This window comes from Scyliorhinus torazame, chromosome 18, assembly GCF_047496885.1.
Source record: "Scyliorhinus torazame isolate Kashiwa2021f chromosome 18, sScyTor2.1, whole genome shotgun sequence".
NCBI classification, from domain to species: Eukaryota; Metazoa; Chordata; class Chondrichthyes; order Carcharhiniformes; family Scyliorhinidae; genus Scyliorhinus; species Scyliorhinus torazame.
Genome location: NC_092724.1, coordinates 10,674,345 through 10,693,497, shown reverse-complemented (window position 1 = coordinate 10,693,497; position 19,153 = coordinate 10,674,345). Strand labels below are relative to the sequence as shown.

The following is a 19,153-nucleotide window of genomic DNA, read 5'->3' as shown; positions in this document are numbered from 1 at the left end:
TAACATTTTGGCTTGCTAGATGAAAAATCAAATCATTCAATTCAGCAGCATCTTTTGTATCACTTTGTGAGATTTAGACTATTAATCTATTTTTATCAAACTGTTCCGAATGGAAGTCTTCAGTTTTTAATGACTTAATGGTATTATCCAATTGACATCCTGGTTCTTCCTGCCTATGCAAAGCCTTTTCAATGTAATGACTTTGTAGGTTTTGAAGTAGTATCAAAATACTTTTGTTCCTTGTCCAATCAATCTTAGTAGCCAAAAATATGGTCATGTATTGAATATAGCACTGTACTAAGCAGTGGGAATTATTAGCCTTACTATTTCATCATCCGTCTCAAGGGTTAATTGTGTTGTTTTTGACACTTCCGTATGAAGTTAGCTTGTATATTCCCTAAAAATGACACTACTTTTGACTAACTTCAAGTGCTGTTAGCTAAGTGGTGGTGGGGATGTGTAATTTATTCAAACACAGTATGAAGATTTGCTTCTAATTTATTCAATTGTCCATTTTTATCTGCATGTATTTCCTTTTTCTGTTAAAGATGTAATTTAAGACTCGATTAGCTCATCCATTCCCTTCTGACATTTTGTTTCAAGTAATTAATTGAGATTCTTTATGCATAGCCTGGGGAAGGTAAGTCATTATCTTCCATTAGATGTTTAAATAACATTTTTAAGTAAGGCCACAGCAATCTGAAGACTATGTTTCTCAGGTAATGTGGATCTGTAAAAATGGTGATGGTTAGACTGATTTCAGTTAAACTAGACTTTGATCTTGTTAATTTCAAATGAATTGATTACAAAATTTAAATATTTTAAATTTGAAATACACCTATCTGTCATAAAATGAACAGTAGTGTAAAGCAGTTGATTTATACTTGAGAAACATATATGTATTTATATTTACATATATTTATATATATATATTGGCCTATTTAAGCTATTTAATGTAGTTATAAGTTATAAGATGTAAGTGGTAATGTTAAGTTTTAATAGATATGGGTGTGTCAGGGGAGAGGGGTATGGAAGGAAAGTAGAGTGGCTTTTTTATCCTTCCCTCTGTTATCCTAATTAGGTTGAAGTGAAACGTGCAGAGCCTCGTGACAGTAAAGGCCCAGGGCCTGGCCAGCCAGGAGCACCACAGTGGGGCAGAAGCTTGCCAAATGCAGCTAATGGCTGGGGAGGTCAGCCCTCACAAGGCTGGCAGCAACAGAGTTATGGTAGTCCACAAGGTAAATGGGTTAATAATTCACAGAAATAACCAAGAATGTGATTACGGTGAATCTGGTGGATTTGTATTTAATGTGCCATGTAAGCCTTTCTCAAATGGGGAGAGATCTATAATTGTTCTTCATAAATTTAGAATGGGTAGTTTAAAAAAACCAGCTGATTTAAATATTGGAAAAATTTTAAACAAAAACATTGCTGAAATGTTTTCCATTAGGATTTATCAACGGTAATATCGATTTTAGCAAAATTAGATATTCAATTGATGTAACCTCCACATACAAAAATTGTTCACTTGAGCCCAGTGCCATGCAACAGGCACCCACATGTGTACACATGACATTCTGGAGCGCCTGTGATTTTATTATTTTTAAAAGTAAAAACATTTTTAGAGTACCCAATCAGTTTTTTCCCAATTAAGGGGCAATTTAACGTGGCCAATTCACCTACCCTGCACATCTTTGGGTTGTAGGGGTGAGACCCACGCAGGCACAGGAAGAATGTGCAAACTCCACACGGACCCAGGGCTGGGATCGAACTCTGGTTTGCTGGCTTAAAAGCTTGTATGTACACTAGAGCATAATTTTAATGGAATATGATTGTCTTTGTTGAATTTGTCTTGGGTTCATAGGTCTGTTATTGCAGTGTATGTAATTGCAGTTTATACCTCGATGCTTCAGATGCTATTTGTAAACTGATCACCAGTGGGGATTCTTTTATATAGCCATCCTGTTGAAAAATGCACCTCTGTATAATCTATTACGTTGCTGAAGACCCCCTTTGGCTCAGATGCTCTATTCTTGGAACCCAGAAAGGATATTGTCATAGAGGGAGTGCAGTGAAGATTCAACAGACTTATTCCAGGGATGGTGGAACTGTCTTATGAATAGAGATCGGACAAACAGCTTGTATTCTCTAGAGTTTTTTTGAGAGGTAATCTCATTGAAGCCTTTCTCTTTGAATACTTTTAAAATCAATTTAGAATACCCAATTCATTTTTTCCAATTAAGGGGAAATTTAGCATGGCCAATTCACCTAGCCTGCACATCTTTGGGTTGTGGGGGCAAAACCCACGCAAACATGGGGAGAATGTGCAAACTCCACACGGACAGTGACCCAGAGCCGGGATCGAACCTGGGACCTCAGCGTCGTGAGGCAGCAGGGCTAACCCACTGCGCCACCGTGCTGCCCCTCTTTGAATACTTAAAGGAATAGACAGAGTTGCAGGTAAGATGTTTCCCTTAGTTGGGGAGTCTAGAACCAGGGGTGCCATTTCCAAATAAGGAAGGAACCACTTTAGACCAAGGTAAGGATACATTTCTTTGCACAAAGCAATGCCAATCTTTGGAATTCCCTACCCCAGAGGTCCGTGCAAGCTTAGTCAATGAGTATGTTTAAGGGAGAGAGTGATAGGTTGAATGATGTTTGGATTCTTGGCGAACAGCTGGATGCTGTTTACCAAGGGATGTAAGAAATACCTTTTTGCATGTGGAGGTTGAACTTTTAACTGAAAGAGGCTGATTGCCTCAGTAAACAGCATTGGAGGGGTTGGGATGTTAGAATTATTTTTAATTGCGTGATAATTCCTCAAATGAAATGATTAGGAAGTGTGAAATGCAAAGTCATCAGGTCCATTCATTCTGACTTTTTTTTCTTGTCTCTCCTGTCATCCAAGATGTTCAGTGTCTGTGTTCAGTGTTAACCAATCGAGAAAATATGTTGCATTTGCTTAATCAGTGGAAATTAGCTGACGCTGCTGCTTCAATGTTGGATGCTAACCATCAATTTTGACGAAGTTATCATTGCATAGCTGATGAGAAAGGAAGAGTGTTGCCTTTTGTGTTGCCCACAATTCTTTTATATAGATGAGTGAGGTGTCAAAAAAGGCATAAAATAACTTGAGCTGTTCCATGCATCCTGTTGTGGCCGTACTTCGGGATATTGCGATTCAGCTGAAACAGTAACTTTAGAATATCATTGGATTGTCTAAATGGGTGTTTATAAATTTGAACAAACTAATTAAACTAGTTTAAATTTAGATTATTTTATGTTCAGTGCGTTATAACTATGTTTCTTCACAATTGAGGATTAATTATAGTAATTGAAGGCAGGCTTAGTTTAACTGTTGTATGTTTTTCAGGTATGTGGATGACACCTGGTCAACCAATGGGTAAGTTTTTAATTTTTTAAAGCCAATGTGAATAATGCTTGGTATCACAAGGGGAAAACAAACTGTTTACATTTTTGGCATTTTTTTTTCAGGTGGGTATGGGCCACCTCCTCCTCCAGGAGGGAGGGGTGCCCCTCCGCAGCCTCCCCACTTTAATCCCTATGTAGTTCCGCAGCCGCCTCCAGGAGGATTCGCACCACCTCAGGGATTTGGACAGGGTTTTGGTGCACCGCCACAATATGGTATGTTTCCACAGAACAAGGAAAAATAAGCACATCTTCGACTAATGTGTTGTCGGATTTTGAGTTAGAAATATGGAGGGAAAAATTTGCCAGTCCCATTGCAAACAGGACAAACTTTGGGGTGTCCGATCAAAGCTGTGTTTTTGATTAAATTTAGATAATACATTAAACTGTGTTGTAAAGAAATTCACGTATCTATATATGTTTAATTTTTCAGCAAAATTGTAGCTTTAAGGTAATAGGTGTGCAGTATCTGCTCCGATGTCTTTAGCATGAAAGATAGTGTTGACGCAGCAATGAAGCCATCGGTTTTTAACCTTGATAAAGCAATCTGACATCGAGACCGAGAACTGTTTTATGATAGTGCGAAGAGGGACATTATATTATAATAAGTGACACCATGTACAAAATAACTGATTAGAATATGATGCCCATATCAACCAACTTACTTTTCATCTGCGGTGTAAGCTATTAAGAGATGATGAGGTAGGTATTATGACATTTTTATTCAACATATCTTTAGATCTGAAATTTTTGACCGTTCTGAATTTGTTACTTCATTGCTTTTTAGTCAGGCATTTTGTGCCCCAACAGTGCAGCCTGTAGAAGCCTTGCTTTCATATCTTCAAAATGTACATTACCCCCCAAAAAATTTCCTCCTGAAAAATTAAGTACCTCTGTCAAAATGTCTTGCGTGGTTTCTGCATTGCTGCTCTTGCTGAACGGGTCTGTTGAGCGCCAAGCTTGGTTGCTCTTTGTTTTTACAGTCTACCAGCTGAACTGTTCTTTGAACCTATCGTTGTCCTTGGTTTGCTTTTAACTGATGGCCTATTTTATTTGACCATGTGAATGTTGCAGTCTGTTTTGTTAATCAAAGTCAGTAACCTCAATCCTCAAATGGTCCTAAACATGCCTTTTTATTTTAAAGCAGAGAGAACAGAATGAACAGCGCAGTGCTGAATTTGTTTGTGGCTGAAGTCGAATCAGTCAAGAGTAAAACAGCTGGGTCCAGTGTAGCACAGTGGAATCCATGCATTCATTATACACACACATTTTGTACACCTCAGTATGGCAGGTGCCCAAAAAGTTTTTGTTCCTGGCCATTTTTAGTGGCGTTTTTAGTTTTCATAATCGTTAATGTTATTGTCCCATTGTGACGAATATTTAAACGATGATACCCCACCCACCCCTATATTTAAAAAAATTTAAGCCATCTATCACCTGTCTGACCTGAGCTAATTCTTGTTGCTATTCAGGCTATGGAGGATTTGGCGCACCTCCAGCTGACCAGTTTGGCCCACCTGGAATACCAGCACCCCCTGCCACACCAGGAGCAGGACAGATGGGCTACCCACCAACAACACAGACACCTCAGGATATGAGCAAGCCACCTGCTGGACAGCCCGAATTCCCTGGGTACAACCAGTATGGTAGGTAACAGGTAGTGTAGGATTTGAGGTGCTGTAGGATTAGAAAAGAATACAAACCCCCCCTTCGGTGCATATGACTTCTTGAAGTCAGAAGCCCCTCAACCTGCTTGTATTTCCAGCAGGTGTACGTGAATACCAGAAGACAAGGAGGTAAAGAATGGTGGGTTGAATTAGATCATCCTTCTCTAGCATTTTATAACTGTTCATGGATATAAAATCTACAATTAGGGACATAGCAGGGGACATAGCATACAAAGTGCAGATTACTAGCAAAAAGCACAACCTTACATCAAGTATGCCATTCACTTTTTTTTTTTAAAGCATCAGAGCAGTGTCGTAGTTTTCAATGTCATGTCTCCTGATATTTACTTTCATCTTCTTCCCTTTGCCACCCTCTTAAAAGTTGCAACTTTGAACGTCAGAGTTTCTAACCCAGCTGTTGATCTCTACTGTTCTTGATCTAAATCTTACCCTGGGTCCATCTGCTTCCTCTCATGCCTGCCTGCCTAAATGCAGCTCTATGCTTTTTGTTCCAGATGTAAAATCTGACTTCTAGTCTCCGAGTAAGCAGAGTGACTACTTCAGCCAGATTTCATTTTTGAGGTGGAAAACTGCTGTAAGATTTCCAGGATCTGGATGAATTGAAACTTGGGCCATTAAAAAAAAAAATGGTTACAACCTTATGGAAAAGACTCCATGTTAAATTGGCAATTACAAGTGGCAATATTATCAAGGGCTTCAATCTTGTGAAAAAGACTCCGTTAAATTGGCAATTACAAATGACAATATTCAGTTGTCAACTTTGGTTATATTTGGTAGTAATGTTGAGTTTTAAAAGCATGAATTTTAAAAATTTATATAATTTGAGTCCTTGAAAAAAAGATGCTGTAGTATTTGCTTTATCTGGTGGTGCATTCAGATTTTATTTTTTTTCTCATTTGGAAGTAGCATGTAATTCACTAAAATGATCTCTGCTCATTTAATCAATGTTATAGGGTGCATGTGTATCTCCCGAAACCCAAATACACTGTGCAGCTCAGTACCTTTTCTACAGGCTGTACGATATTCACGGTACTTGTCCATGGGCACAATCCCTATTCCTAATGTAGACAGTTTGTTTTAATTTTATATATTGATAGTTTGTTGCCACAATTTACCGATATAGAATAACAAATTGACCAAACATCTGCTTAAATGTATTTCTATTTCACTGGCATTTCTGTGCATCCATATACCACTGGTGACCTGATGCATCTATGCCGTGGATTGAAGCAGGCTCAGGCTTACTGGGGTAGTCATCCTGGTTTCCTCATCTCCCTAATAGGCATGGGTAACTATCCTCAGGATTCTTCAGGCTACGGACCCACGCGTCCTTCTCAGACTTACGGTCAGGCTGAGCAGGGATATAGTGCAGCAGGTAGGTGTTGCATAGACTTTGAACTGCCTTGCTTCAACAAAGATGAGTAGCTTAAATAGGATGTAGTCCTTGCTCACTTAGTTTTTTTTTAAATGGGAGAATAGTGCTAAATCAGTTGAGCATTTGTTGTGCTGGTACAAGGATGATCTAATTTTGCAAAACTAAATTTGATTTTTCACAAGTTGCTTTCTGTAAAGTTAATGGTGACTTTTGCATTTTTGCCTTGAACAGTCATAACTTTTCTGTTCTATTTGTTCAATAGGTTATGGGCAAGATATGAGTGGTTTTGGCCAAGCCCCAGGTTTCTCGGATCCAAATCAGCCAGCTCCCTCATATGGAGGACCCTCAGCACCAGCACCTCCGGGGGCTCCGCCATCCGCACCGGGTGGATTTGCCCGCGGTCAGAACCACAATGCTCAGGGGTTCCACCCTTACAGGCGTTAAAACCATGGCAGGGAAAAAAAATAAAGGAGTATATTCTGGTGTAAACTTGGCCAGAAATTCCTTAATTTTGTGACTCTTTTGTGACAATCACTTGATTAAATAACAAAAACAACAAAAAAAATTTAAAAGGAGTTTGAAGGATACGCTGTGGGCTTTGGACTGCATTTTTTTTGAATTTATTCTCCTTCCCAACAGCACAAATTACCTCTTTGTGCTCCGAGTGTTGCAAGGTTTAGGAGAAATACTCTGCTGTACCATATAACTCTTGATTTCGTTTTTTTTATTTGTTCCTTACTCTGAGCCTTTGTTTTACCCTAGTATACTTTTATGTTTAAAATTGAAACATTTGAACACAGACGTTGCAATTTTTAGGAGAAATTTTGTACTATTTACATCTGACTTATTTTTTAATTTAAGATGTAGATTTCCCTTGAGAATGGCTGTAGAATAAACTGCAAAATAAAGACAGATGACCCCTGGTTTAAATAAAGAGAGCACATTTCGTTTAAATGATCTCGTCTCTGACTGATTCATGTGCGTCTTTCAATAATGATCCTATGTGTGATATGTAGCTGCAAATAGTTCAAGTGCTTGATTTTATGATATTTAAATTACTGTATCTGAGCTCAATAGAAATAAGGACATGGCTTGTCAACAGAGCCCACCTGACCCTGTATCTGTTTTTGGTTTTGTTCTGAAGCTTTTACTTAAGTTGTTGTGAACCAGTGGCTTTGTCCAGCGAATGCATTAATTCCAAGATGGGAATAAGTTTATGGATGTTGGTTCTTTCATAAAGTAGCTATTACTGTGTTGGCCTTGACTTTGGGTATTGGCAGTTAGTATGGTCTCATTCTATCCTTGGGTGTGGTACTCCAGCTGGAGTTGCTGTATGATCCAAATTCTGCTCACGCAGACGGGGAGAATGTGCAAACTCCACGGACAGCGACCCAGGGCTGTGATCGAAGCCGGGTCCTCGGTGATGTGAGGCGACAGTGCTAACCACTGCACCGCCATGCCACCCATACAAAAATCAAATTTTTTTCTCTTTTTAAAATGTTTATACCTTTAGAGTACCCAATTAATTTCTTCCTATTAAGGGGCAATTTAGCGTGGCCAATCCACCTACCCTGAACATCTTTGGGTTGTGGGGACGAAACCCACACAAACACGGGGAGAATGTGCGGAGTTTGCACAGTGACCCAAGCCAGAAATCGAACCTGGGACCCTGGTGTTGTGAAGAAACAGTGCTAACCACTGTGTTACTGTGTCGCCCATCTCTCAGCATCCACCCTATCAAATCCCCTTCCAAATTATGAGGGTCTCAATGAGATTGTCTCTCATTCTTCTGAGCCTAAGAGAATATAAACCCAATTTACTCAGCCTCTCCACAAGCTGTTCCCATTATTCACGAGACCAACCTTGTGAACCTTCACTATTACCGCCTCCCAGTGCAAGCATATCCTTTCTTAAATGTGGGCACCTAAATTGCACACACTGATCCAGATGCGGCCTCACGAAAACCCTGTACCATTATAGCAAACAGGAATCTGAGAATGCCATATTATCCACATGATATATTTTTTAAAATCTTGAGTGCCCAATTCATTTTTTTCCAATTAAGGGTCAATTTAGCGTGGCCAATCCACCTAGCCTGCCTGCACATCTTTGGGTTGTGGGGGCAAAACCCATGCAATCGTGGGTAGGATGTGCAAACTCCACACGGACAGTGACGCAAAGCAGAGTTTGAACCTGGGACCTCGGTGCTGTGAGGCAGCAGTACTAACCACTGCGCCTCCTTGTTGCCCACAAAAATTAAATTAAATGCTGAGTAAAGTGAAAAACCTGCTCTTGTGGGACACCTGTCCCAACATGCTTCAGTCAGTGCATTACTTTTGAAGGTGTAGCTGCTGTTCTGCATTGAGCATATCATTCCATTATTGTACAGCAAAGTACAGTTTTAGAATCTCAAACCCTTTTATCTTGCCTGTTTTTAGGTGGTGCTGTTTAAGGAATGCATAGAATCGTATAATTTACAGTGCAGAAGAGGGCCATTCAGCCCATCGAGTTTGCACTGGCCCTTGGAAAGAGCACCCTACTGTGGGAGGAAACCAGAGCACCTGGAGGAAACCCACGCAGACACGGGGAGAAAGTGCAAACTCCACACACCGTCATCTGAGGCCGGAATTGAACCCAGGTCACTGGAGCTGTAAGGCAGTAGTGCTAACCACTGTGCCACCGTGCAACCCAATAGCATGCCACAAAGCTAGATCATGTATGGGACAGTTGAACCTCATTAATACTCCCTACTCGCTGTAATTTCACCTATAATGAAACATTGCCACAACTTGAATGTTTAATTCCCAGGGGTTGATATGAGGGAAAATTTGGACCGGGTGATTGACGCCTGCTGGAAAATGCCTGGGCTAATGCTGCAAGGATCACATGTTGGCCCCTTCCTGCCTTCTCAAGTGGCCATAAAATGTCCAATGTCACTGCTTTGAAGAACAGGAGTGGCCACACCATCAATACTGAAACTGACTATCTGGTCATCACATTATTTATGGGAGTTAGCTGTGTGCCTGGTTTGTCTCCTACCGTACGATATTGCTGTCAAAAGAAGCAATGACTGTAAAGTATTTGGTCTTTGAGGTTATGAAAGACATTGATTAAATCTGTATATTCTCATCACTTTTCAGCTCCACTATTTTCAGACTGCTTGTTCGACTTCCAATCTTGGATTAGCTGCATTTCCTCCTTTTAGTGGGAGGGCCAAAGATATTACTGTCAAACAGTGCTTCTAGTGTTCTCCCTGGCCATTGTCAAGCTATTGGCAGCCTCGGCTTTCTGGTTCAGGACCATCTCAAGTATTCCCTGTCTTTGTCCCTGTTTCAAATTATCTTCTGAAACCTTAATTTGTGCACCAGATTCAAGTCCAGTTTACTCAACCCTGTGGAGTGATAATCTGTAGTGTCTCCTGGCCTGACTGCTTTGATTTGACGAAACCCGTTCCTCCAGCTGTGCTTTTGTGATTCCATTCACTTCATCATTGGTGGCCATACCACCAAATGTATAGACCCCCAAATTTTGCAATTGCTTCCCTGAATGCCTCCATCTCGTTGCAGCTGCATGTGAGGGAAAGATCGCTCATTAGGTAGCTCTGCCCAGGTCTGCGTTTTTTTTTACTGCTTTTTGGGCGATTTTTGCAGGAAAGCACTCTGGATCGGTACAACAGGTTTCCCGCACCTAATACATGCCAAAGGGGAATGGAAGCAAGAAACCCACAATGAACAATTCTTCAGCGGACCCGGGGGGGCTTCGCGCAGCTCCTCGGCAGAGGAAAGGGCAACAGCAGCGTTGCCAACTTCGGCCGCCCTGCCAACAGCAGACATGCTCTTGGGAGTGCTCACAAAAGGAGTTTGAAAAGCATTTCAACAAGCATTGGAAGTTGGTGTCGGAGAGTGCGTAAATCAATGAAGGAATCACTGCCCCTGTCTGGGTGAAACCTGGTGATACTGTCTAGGCGGTAAAGATGCCTCGGCCAAATTAAACACCAAGCAACCATTCGATTCCACAGCTTTCGGGAGAAGGAGAGGGTCCTAAAGTTGGCCAGAGTGCGGTGAATCGAAGTGGGAAGGTGAGGATTTATCAGGACGCAAGGGCTGAATTGGGAGGAACCTTTAATTTTAAAAAAATATTTATTTATTTTTGTTGCGTTTTATTTTTAAATTAAGAGTACCCAATTCATTTTTTCCAATTAAGGGGCAATTTAGCGTGTTCAATTCACCTATCCTGCACATCTTTGGGTTGTGGAGGCGAGACCCACGCAAACACAGGGAGAATGTGCAAACTCCACACGAAGAGTGTCCCAGGGCCGGGATCTAACCTGGGGCCTTGAGACTGCAGTGCTAGCCACCGTGCTGCCCCTTTGTTGCGATTTTAAGTGAGTTTGTTTTAAAGGGTGACCTTTAATAAGGTTACGGCCATTCTGTATAAGGGAGTTTTCCTTATGTACCCAGTGAGGTTGCGGGTAACAGTCCAAGGACTATTCAAGGCACTGGAGGAAGTGGATGTAAAAACCACGGTCTTGGGTCTAGTTGAAGACTGTATGGGTTTTTTGATTTCTGTGTGTTGGTTGTTGGGATATCTTGTGTGTGTATATAGCTGTTGATATTTGTTGATAAAATTAGTTTCTCTTTGTGGGGTTGATGGGGTATTTTTTATGATGAAAGGGGTATGTTTGTTGGAGGGGGGAGCTGATGGATGGAAGATGGGCTGGGTCGATATAGGACTCCTGTTGGAAATTCCATTTGGTTGGAAATTGGGATATGAGGATTGGCATTGGGGGTGAGACCCATGTAGACATGGGGAGAATGTGAAAATTCCACATGGACAGTGACCTGGGGCCGCGATCGAACCATGCTCCTTGGCACCGTGAGGCAGCAGTGCTAACCATTGAGCCACCGTGCTGCCCCCCAGGTGTGGCAATCTTAGTTAACGAACAGATTCCCCTGTCGGCACAACGGTCATGGTGCATGCAAATGGCAGGTATGTGGTGGTTAGTGGGTCTCTGGCAGGTACATGTGTCGTTCTGGTTAATGACTATGCCCCCACCTGTGATGATGTGTTTAGTAGAAAAATGCTGGCTTCTATCCCTGATCTAGACATGTAGGTTCTGGGAGGGGACGTCAATTGTGTTACTGAAGTTCAAAATGGACCGATCTAGATCCACGTCTGGCTCTCTTGGGTGGCGAAGGCCTCTCGGCCTTTATAAGACCATAAGGCATAGGAGCAGAATTAGGCTACTCGGCTCATTGAGTCTGCTCCGCCATTCAATCATGCCTGATATTTTTCACATCCCCATTCTCCTGCCGTCTCCCCGTAACCCCCGATCCCCTTTATTAATCAAGAACCTATCTATCTCTGTCTTAAAGACAATGATGTGGCCTCCACAGCTTTCTGCGACAAAGTGTTCCACAGATTCACCACCCTCTGGCTGAATAAATTCTTCTTCATCTCTCTTTTAAAGGATCGTCCCTTTAGTCTGAGATGGTGTCCTCTGGTTCTAGCATTTCCTTTGTGGAAACATCCTCTCCACATCCACTCTATCCAGGCCTCGCTGTATCCTGTAAGTTTCAAAAAGACACCCCCTCATCCTTCTAAACTCCAATGAGTATAGACCCAGAGTCCTCAACCGTTCCTCATACGACAAGCTGTTCATTCCAGGGATCATTCTTGTGACCCTCTAGACCCTTTCCAAGGCCAGCACATCCTTCCTTGGATACGGGACCCAAAACTGTTCATAATACTCCAAATCCAGAACCTTATACAGCGTCAGAAGTACATCCCTGGTGTTGTATTTTAGCCCTCTTCACATGAATGCTGTGGTGCAGATGGAGTGGGGGGCCGGAGCAGTGGATATTTTTACACCCAAGCAGTATGGAGTAGTCGTGTTTTTCCCATGAGCATGAAATATGCTCAAGGGTTGACTTTTTTATATTGGAGGGATTCCTGCATCCGTGAGTTTAAAGTGCGGGATATTTGGCGATTGTAATCTGACCATGCTCCACATTTTGTGGACTTGGTTCTGGAGACTGATCCCATTCAGCACTTGTAATGGAGGTTAGCTGTGGCACTACTAGTGGAAAAGGTGTTCTGTGAGCGCATGTCTGATCAAGGACTATATTGGGTTTGACAGGAACAACTCGGTCTCTCCTTCCCACTAGGAGGCCCTTAAATTGGTGGTAAGAGGGAAGGTAATCTCTTATAAATCGGACCAATGCGAGCGGATCGGCACGACTGATTGGGGACGATATTGGAAACGGATCACCGTTATTCGGAGGGCGCTAGTCCAGAGTTGCTGGCAACTAGGAAGCAGCAGCTTCCGCTCCGTGGGAGGTTAATGTGGCGTTTGGCGCTTTCTATAGGGATCATTATAGGTCAGAGCCCCTGGGGTATGGTTCGGACAAGGCAAAGTTGCCCTTCTTAGTGATGCAGAAAGTAGGAAGAAGATGGAAGCTGAGCGGCATTGGGCTGATGCAAATAGTGAAGGCCCCTCGCCCTGATGGGTTTCCTGTCGAGTTTTATCAGAAATCTATAGACCAGTGGGTTTCAATGATAGTGGATATGTTCAATGTCTCTCATTGCCTGATACACTTTCGTAGGAATATAGGCCCATCTCTCTTTAGAACGTGAATGTAAGGTTCCAGATACCTCTGGTACCTATGTCCCAGAGGTAATTGCTGGGTGCCAGACAGGCTTTGTGAATTGTTATTGGCCAGGGTTTAGAGAACCCCAAAGTGTATCATGGAGTTCACCTGACCCACGATTTTTACTAGATAGTGGCAAAGGGAGCACACGGCCCACTCTACAGGTGTGGTGCAGCAGACATCTAACAGTAATTTTTAACGCAAAACAATGTTTATTCTATGAACTCAAGTTAACCCTTTTAAAACACCGTGAACATCTTAGCAACCATCAATTCAAATACAACCCCAAAGAATACAACACTAAGTAATCCTTACTTTCCTTTAACATCCATAAGACATTAAAAAAAACTTTTAACAGAAGCACATCAGGTTTAAATTCACTACTGAGAACAGTTAACACCCTGAATTCACCAAATGATCAAGAGATAGTCTTTACATGGCAGAGAGAACAACATTACACCTTTGGATGGCTGCAGCTCCAACACTAAAACGAAACCAAAAAACACAGACACACCCAAGCTTTTCTCAAGGTGAAACTAAAAAGCAGACCCAGAGCTCAGCTCCACCCACACTCTGACATCAGTGCAGTAACTTGAGCAGACAAACATTTCTAAAGTGACATTCTCATGACAGAATGGTCGACAGCTATCGGCTAATAAATGCTGGATCCTGAATGTTGTCCTGTCCACTTCCCCAGCCCAGAACCAGAGGTGATAATGGCTATGGATGCTGAGAAAGCATTCAACAGGGTGGATTGGGTGCACCTTTTTGAGGTCCCTGGAGATTCGGATTTGGGCAGAAGTTTATCTTGTGGGTTTGGCGGTGTATAAAGCCCCTATGGCCAGCGTACGCCCTAATGTGTTGAGTTTGGAGTAATTTCTAGTGAATAGGGGTAAAAGGTAGGGGTGCCCATTATCGCTGCTCCAGTTCACACTAACAGTAGAACCCTTAGCTATAGTGCTGAGGTCTCCGGACAAATGAACGGGGAGGAGGGAGCATAGGGTGTGCCTATATGCAGATGACCTGCCCTTGTATGTTACGGACCCAGTCTCCTCTACGGACAGAATTATGAAGTTACTGAGGAGCTTTTGGCTCCTTTTCAGGCCACAGGTTGAACCTGGAAAAGAGTGAATATTTTCCGGTTAACTCCCTCCCCAGGGCGGGGAGCCAATGGGTATTGCCTTTTAATCTTGCCAGAGGTAGATTCCGGTATCTGGGTAGCTGAGTGACACATAATTGGCCCATGCTTCATGGGTTACATTATACAAGGTTGGTGAGTAGGGTGAGGTCTGATTTAGAGAGGTGGGATACCCTTCTGCTGCCTCTGGTGGGCAGGGTCCAGACAATTAAGATGAATGTTCTACCAAGGTTCCTATTTCTGTTCCAATGCCCAGTTTTTTGCCCAGGTGAATAAGTTGGTGACTTTTGTTTGAGCAGGTAAGTCACCAAGAATTCATAGAGAGGGTACATTCAGAGGGACCGGCAGCATGGGGGCCTGACATCCAATTTTCCTCTTTATTATTGGTGGCCAATATATATATATTTTTAAAAATGTTTTTATTCAAAATGTTTCAATAATTTCCACAAACCACTACAAAAGAAAATATAAAGCAAAGAGAACAAAACAATATGCCAACAAAAACAACTTAACCCTCTAACAAATTAACTATTTAACAAACAAAACAAGGTGGGGCATTTGCCCCTTAAAAATAAAATGAAATCAACCTTGGACATAGCCTTTGCAAAGCCTTTCCAAAATTCCGTAAGTGCTGGGCATGTCCAAAACATATGGACATGATTTGCTGGGCTCCCTGGACACCTCACACACCTGTCCACCCCAAAGAACTTACTCATTCTCGCCCCTGTCATGTGCCCGGTGCACCACCTTAAACTGAATCAGGCTCAGCCTGGCGCAAGATGAGGAGGAATTAACCCTGCCCAGGGCGTCAGCCCACAGGCCCTCATCCAGCTCCTCACCCGGCTCCTCCTCCCACTTGCCAATCAGCTCCTCCACCGAGGCTTCCTCCGCCTCCTGCAGCTCCTGGTATATGTCCGATACTTTGCCATCCCCCACCCACACCCCCGAGACTACCCTGTCCTGTATCCTCCGGGCAGGTAGCAGCGGGAATTTCCCCCACCTTTTTCACAAACGCCCGAACCTGCATGTACCTAAAAGTGTTCCCTGGGGGCAACCCAAATTTCTCCAGCGCCCTCAGACTGGCAAACGTCCCATCAATGAACAAGTCCCCCATCCTTTTGATTCTCGCCCTGTGCCAGCTTAGGAACCCGCCGTCTATCCTACCTGGAACGAACCTGTGGTTGTTCCGTATCGGGGTCCAAACTGAGGTCCCTACCTCCCTCTGTGCCGTCTCCACTGCCCCCAAATCCTCAGTGCCGCCGCCACCACCGGGCTCGTGGTATACCGTTTCGTCGGAAGCGGCAACGGTGCCGTCACCAGTGCCCCCAGGCTAGTACCCGTACAGGACGTCACTCCCCCCCCCGGACTGCGCTCCAAAAACTGCGCTCTTAACCCGCGGGGCCTTTTTTGCCCACCCAAATCCCATAATACTATTTACCCGTTTGAAAATGGACTTGGGGATGAGAATGGGCAGGCACTGGAAGACTAACAAGAACCTAGGGAGGACCGTCATCTTTACGGACTGCACCCTGCCCGCCAGGGAGAGTGGCAGCATATCCCACCTCCTAAAGTCCTCCTCCATCTGACCCACCAGCCGTGCTAAGTTGAGCTTGTGCAAGACCCCCCAGCTCTTGGCCACCTGGATGCCCAAGTACCGAAAGCTCTTCTCCACCATCTTGAGCGGTAGCTCCCCCAACTTCTTTTCCTGGCCCCTCGCATGCACCACAAAAAGCTAGCTTTTTCCCACATTTAGCTTGTGTCCCGAGAAGTTCCCAAACTCCCTAAGTATCCGCATGACCTCCCCCATCCCCTCCACCGCATCCGCAATGTACAGAAGCAGGTCATCCGCATATAGTGAAACACGGTGCACCAACCCCCCCCCAGTTTCTGGACTCCCTCAACGCCATGGCCAGCGGCTCAATTGCCAGGGCAAACAGCAGGGGGGACAAGGGGTACCCCTGCCTCTTTCCACGATATAGTCTAAAGTATCCCGACCGCCGCCGGTTTGTCGAAACACTCGCTACCGGGGCCTGATACAATCATTTGACCCACCTTATGAATTCCTCCCCAAACCCAAATCTGCCTAACACCTCCCACAGGTACTCCCACTCCACCCGGTCAAAGGCTTTCTCCGCGTCCATTGCTGCTACCACTTCTGCATCTCAACCCTCCGAGGGCATCATGATCACATTCAGAAGCCTCCGCATATTCGTATTCAGCTGCCTGCCCTTCACAAACCCTGTCCAATCCTCGTGAATCACTCCTGGGACACACTCCTCAATCCTAGTAGCCAAGATCTTGGCCAACAGCTTAGCATCCACATTAAGGAGCGAAATCGGCCTATCGGAGCCACATTGCAGCGGGTCCTTATCACGCTTGAGGATAAGCGAGATCAGAGCCTGCGACATTGTCGGGGAAGGATTCCCTTTTCCTTAGCCTCGTTAAAACTTCTCAACAGCAACGGGCCCAACAGCTCCGAGAATTCCCTATAGAACTCTACGGGAAACCCATCCGGCCCCGGGGCCTTGCCCGCCTGCATACTCCCCAACCCCTTAATTAGTTCCTCCATCTCAATCGGAGCCCCCAATCCCTCTACCCGCCCTTTACCTTTGGAAACCTCAGTTGGTCCAGGAACTACCTCATCCCCCCCACCCCTCTCCGGGGGTCCTGACTCGTATAATTGACCATAAAAGTCCTTAAAAACCTCGTTTATCTTAGCTGAGCTCAGAACCATGTTCCCCCCCCCCCCACCATTTCTAATTCCCCCAATCTCCCTAGTCGCCTCCCTCTTCCGCAGCTGATGCGCCAGCATCCGACTTGCCTTCTCCATAGGGGTTGGTTTAGCACACTGGGCTAAATCGCTGGCTTTGAAAGCAGACCATGGCAGGCCAGCAGCACGGTTCAATTCCCGTACCAGCCTCCCCGAACAGGCGCCGGAATGTGGCGACTAGGGGCTTTGCACAGTAACTTTGTTTGAAGCCTACTTGTGACAAAAAGCCATTGGGCAGCACGGTAGCATTGTGGATAGCACAATTGCTTCACAGCTCCAGGGTCCCAGGTTCGATTCCGGCTTGGGCCACTGTCTGTGCGGAGTCTGCACGTCTTCCCCGTGTGTGCGTGGGTTTCCTCCGGGTGCTCCGGTTTCCTCCCACAGTCCAAAGATGTGCAGTTTAGGTGGATTGGCCATGATAATTAGAATTAGAATTTACAGTGCAGAAGGAGGCCATTCGGCCCATCGAGTCTGCACCGGCTCTTGGAAAGAGCACCCCACCCTTGGTCAACACCTCCACCAGTCTCCCTAACATTTTAGCAGGTGCTGCAGGTCTCCCCATAACCCAGTAACCCCACCCCAACACTAAGGGCCCTTAGTGTCCAAATTGCCCTTAGTGCCCATAAATTGCCCTTAGTGTCCAAAATTGCCCTTAGTGTTGGGTGGGGTTACTGGGTTATGGGGATAGGGTGGAGGTGTTGACCTTGGGTAGGGTGCTCTTTCCAAGAGCCGGTGCAGACTCGATGGGCCGAATGGCCTCCTTCTGCACTGTAAATTCTATGAATTCTCCCCATACTCATACACTGCTCCCTGTACCTTCCTCAACTGGGCCTCAGCCTTACCTGTGGTTAGCAAGTCAAACTCCGTTTGAAGGCTCCGGCGCTCCTTCAACAACCCCTCCTCGGGGGATTCCGCATACCTCATATCCACCCTCAGTATCTCCCCCACCAACCTCTCCCTCTCCCTCTTCTCCCTGTGGACCCTGATTGAGATTAGCTCCCCCCTGACCACTGCCTTCAGCGCCTCCCAGACCACACTCACCGAAACCTCCCCATTATCATTGGCCTCCACATATCTTTGGATGCACCCCCGAACCCACCCACAGACCTCCTTGTCCGCCAGCAGTCCCACGTCCATTCTCCACAGAGGGCGTTGGCCTCTCTCCTCCCCCTTCCCCAGATCCACCCAATGCGGGGCATGGTCCGAGATCGCAATGGCCGAGTACTCCGCCCCCTCCACTCTCGGGATTAGCTCCCTGCTCACCACAAAAAAGTCTATCCGCGAGTAAGCCTTGTGTGCATGGGCGAAGAAGGAAAACTCCTTCGTCCTTGGCCTGGCAAATCTCCATGGATCCACTCCGCCCATCTGGTCCATGAACCCCCTCAGGACCTTGGCCGCTGCCGGCCTCTTACCCGATCCAATGTCGGGTCCAGGACCGTATTAACGTACCCCCCCCTCCATTACCAAACTACATGACTCCAGATCCGGAATCCGGCTCAGCATCTGTTTCATGAACCCTGCATCGTCCCAGTTCGGAGCATACACATTCACTGACACCACCCGGGCCCCCTGCAGCCTGTCACTCACCATAGCATAACGGCCCCCCTTATCTGCCACAATACCCACCGCCTCAAATGCCACCCCTTTACTCACCAAGATCCAGCCCTGAGTGAAAAACCTGTCCCACCCATCCCTTCCTCAGCCTGGTTTGATCCGCGTGTGTTTCCTGTACCATGGCTACGTCTGCCTTTAGCCCCTTTAAGTGTGAAAACACCCGGGCCCTCTTGACCGGCCCATTCAGGCCTCTCACGTTCCACGTGATCAGCCGGATCGGCCCCCGCCAACTAGCCATCTCCTATTTTAGGCCAGCCACGTGCCCGCGCCTCCAGCCCCCCAGGCAGAGGCTCCCCGCCCCGACTCTCCCTCTTACCATCAATTCCCCCTCAGTCAGCACAGCAGCAACCCAGTACCCCCCCCCCCCCCTCCCCCGGCCAAGCAACTGCTTAACCCCCCTGCCCCCTCCCATTGCACTCCCGTAAGTCAGCTGACTCATGCTGACCCCAGCCACTCCCGCCTCTACCTCCAATCCCCCTGTGGATTCTC

At 45.3% G+C, this 19,153-nt stretch overlaps 1 protein-coding gene and 1 non-coding gene across 5 annotated transcripts in view; both read left to right on the top strand.

The window, feature by feature from the left end:
- Window positions 1-7,446, top strand: part of dazap1 (DAZ associated protein 1) — a 28,069-nt gene extending 20,623 nt beyond the window's left edge. The window contains exons 8-13 of one of the 4 annotated variants that reach the window (XM_072482146.1): window positions 1,082-1,238; window positions 3,374-3,403; window positions 3,496-3,645; window positions 4,902-5,075; window positions 6,400-6,492; window positions 6,755-7,446. In XM_072482146.1, the coding sequence (XP_072338247.1) occupies window positions 1,082-1,238; window positions 3,374-3,403; window positions 3,496-3,645; window positions 4,902-5,075; window positions 6,400-6,492; window positions 6,755-6,936 (786 nt within the window). In that variant the 3' untranslated portion in view covers window positions 6,937-7,446. The remainder of the gene's footprint in view (window positions 1-1,081; window positions 1,239-3,373; window positions 3,404-3,495; window positions 3,646-4,901; window positions 5,076-6,399; window positions 6,493-6,754) is intronic. The other 3 variants (XM_072482148.1, XM_072482147.1, XM_072482149.1) reach the window with 3 other exon arrangements.
- LOC140395812 (small nucleolar RNA SNORA13) lies at window positions 3,065-3,196 on the top strand. The gene has a single exon (XR_011936323.1). It is a non-coding gene; the product is annotated as a small nucleolar RNA SNORA13 (small nucleolar RNA).
- Window positions 7,447-19,153: the final 11,707 nt, after the last annotated feature.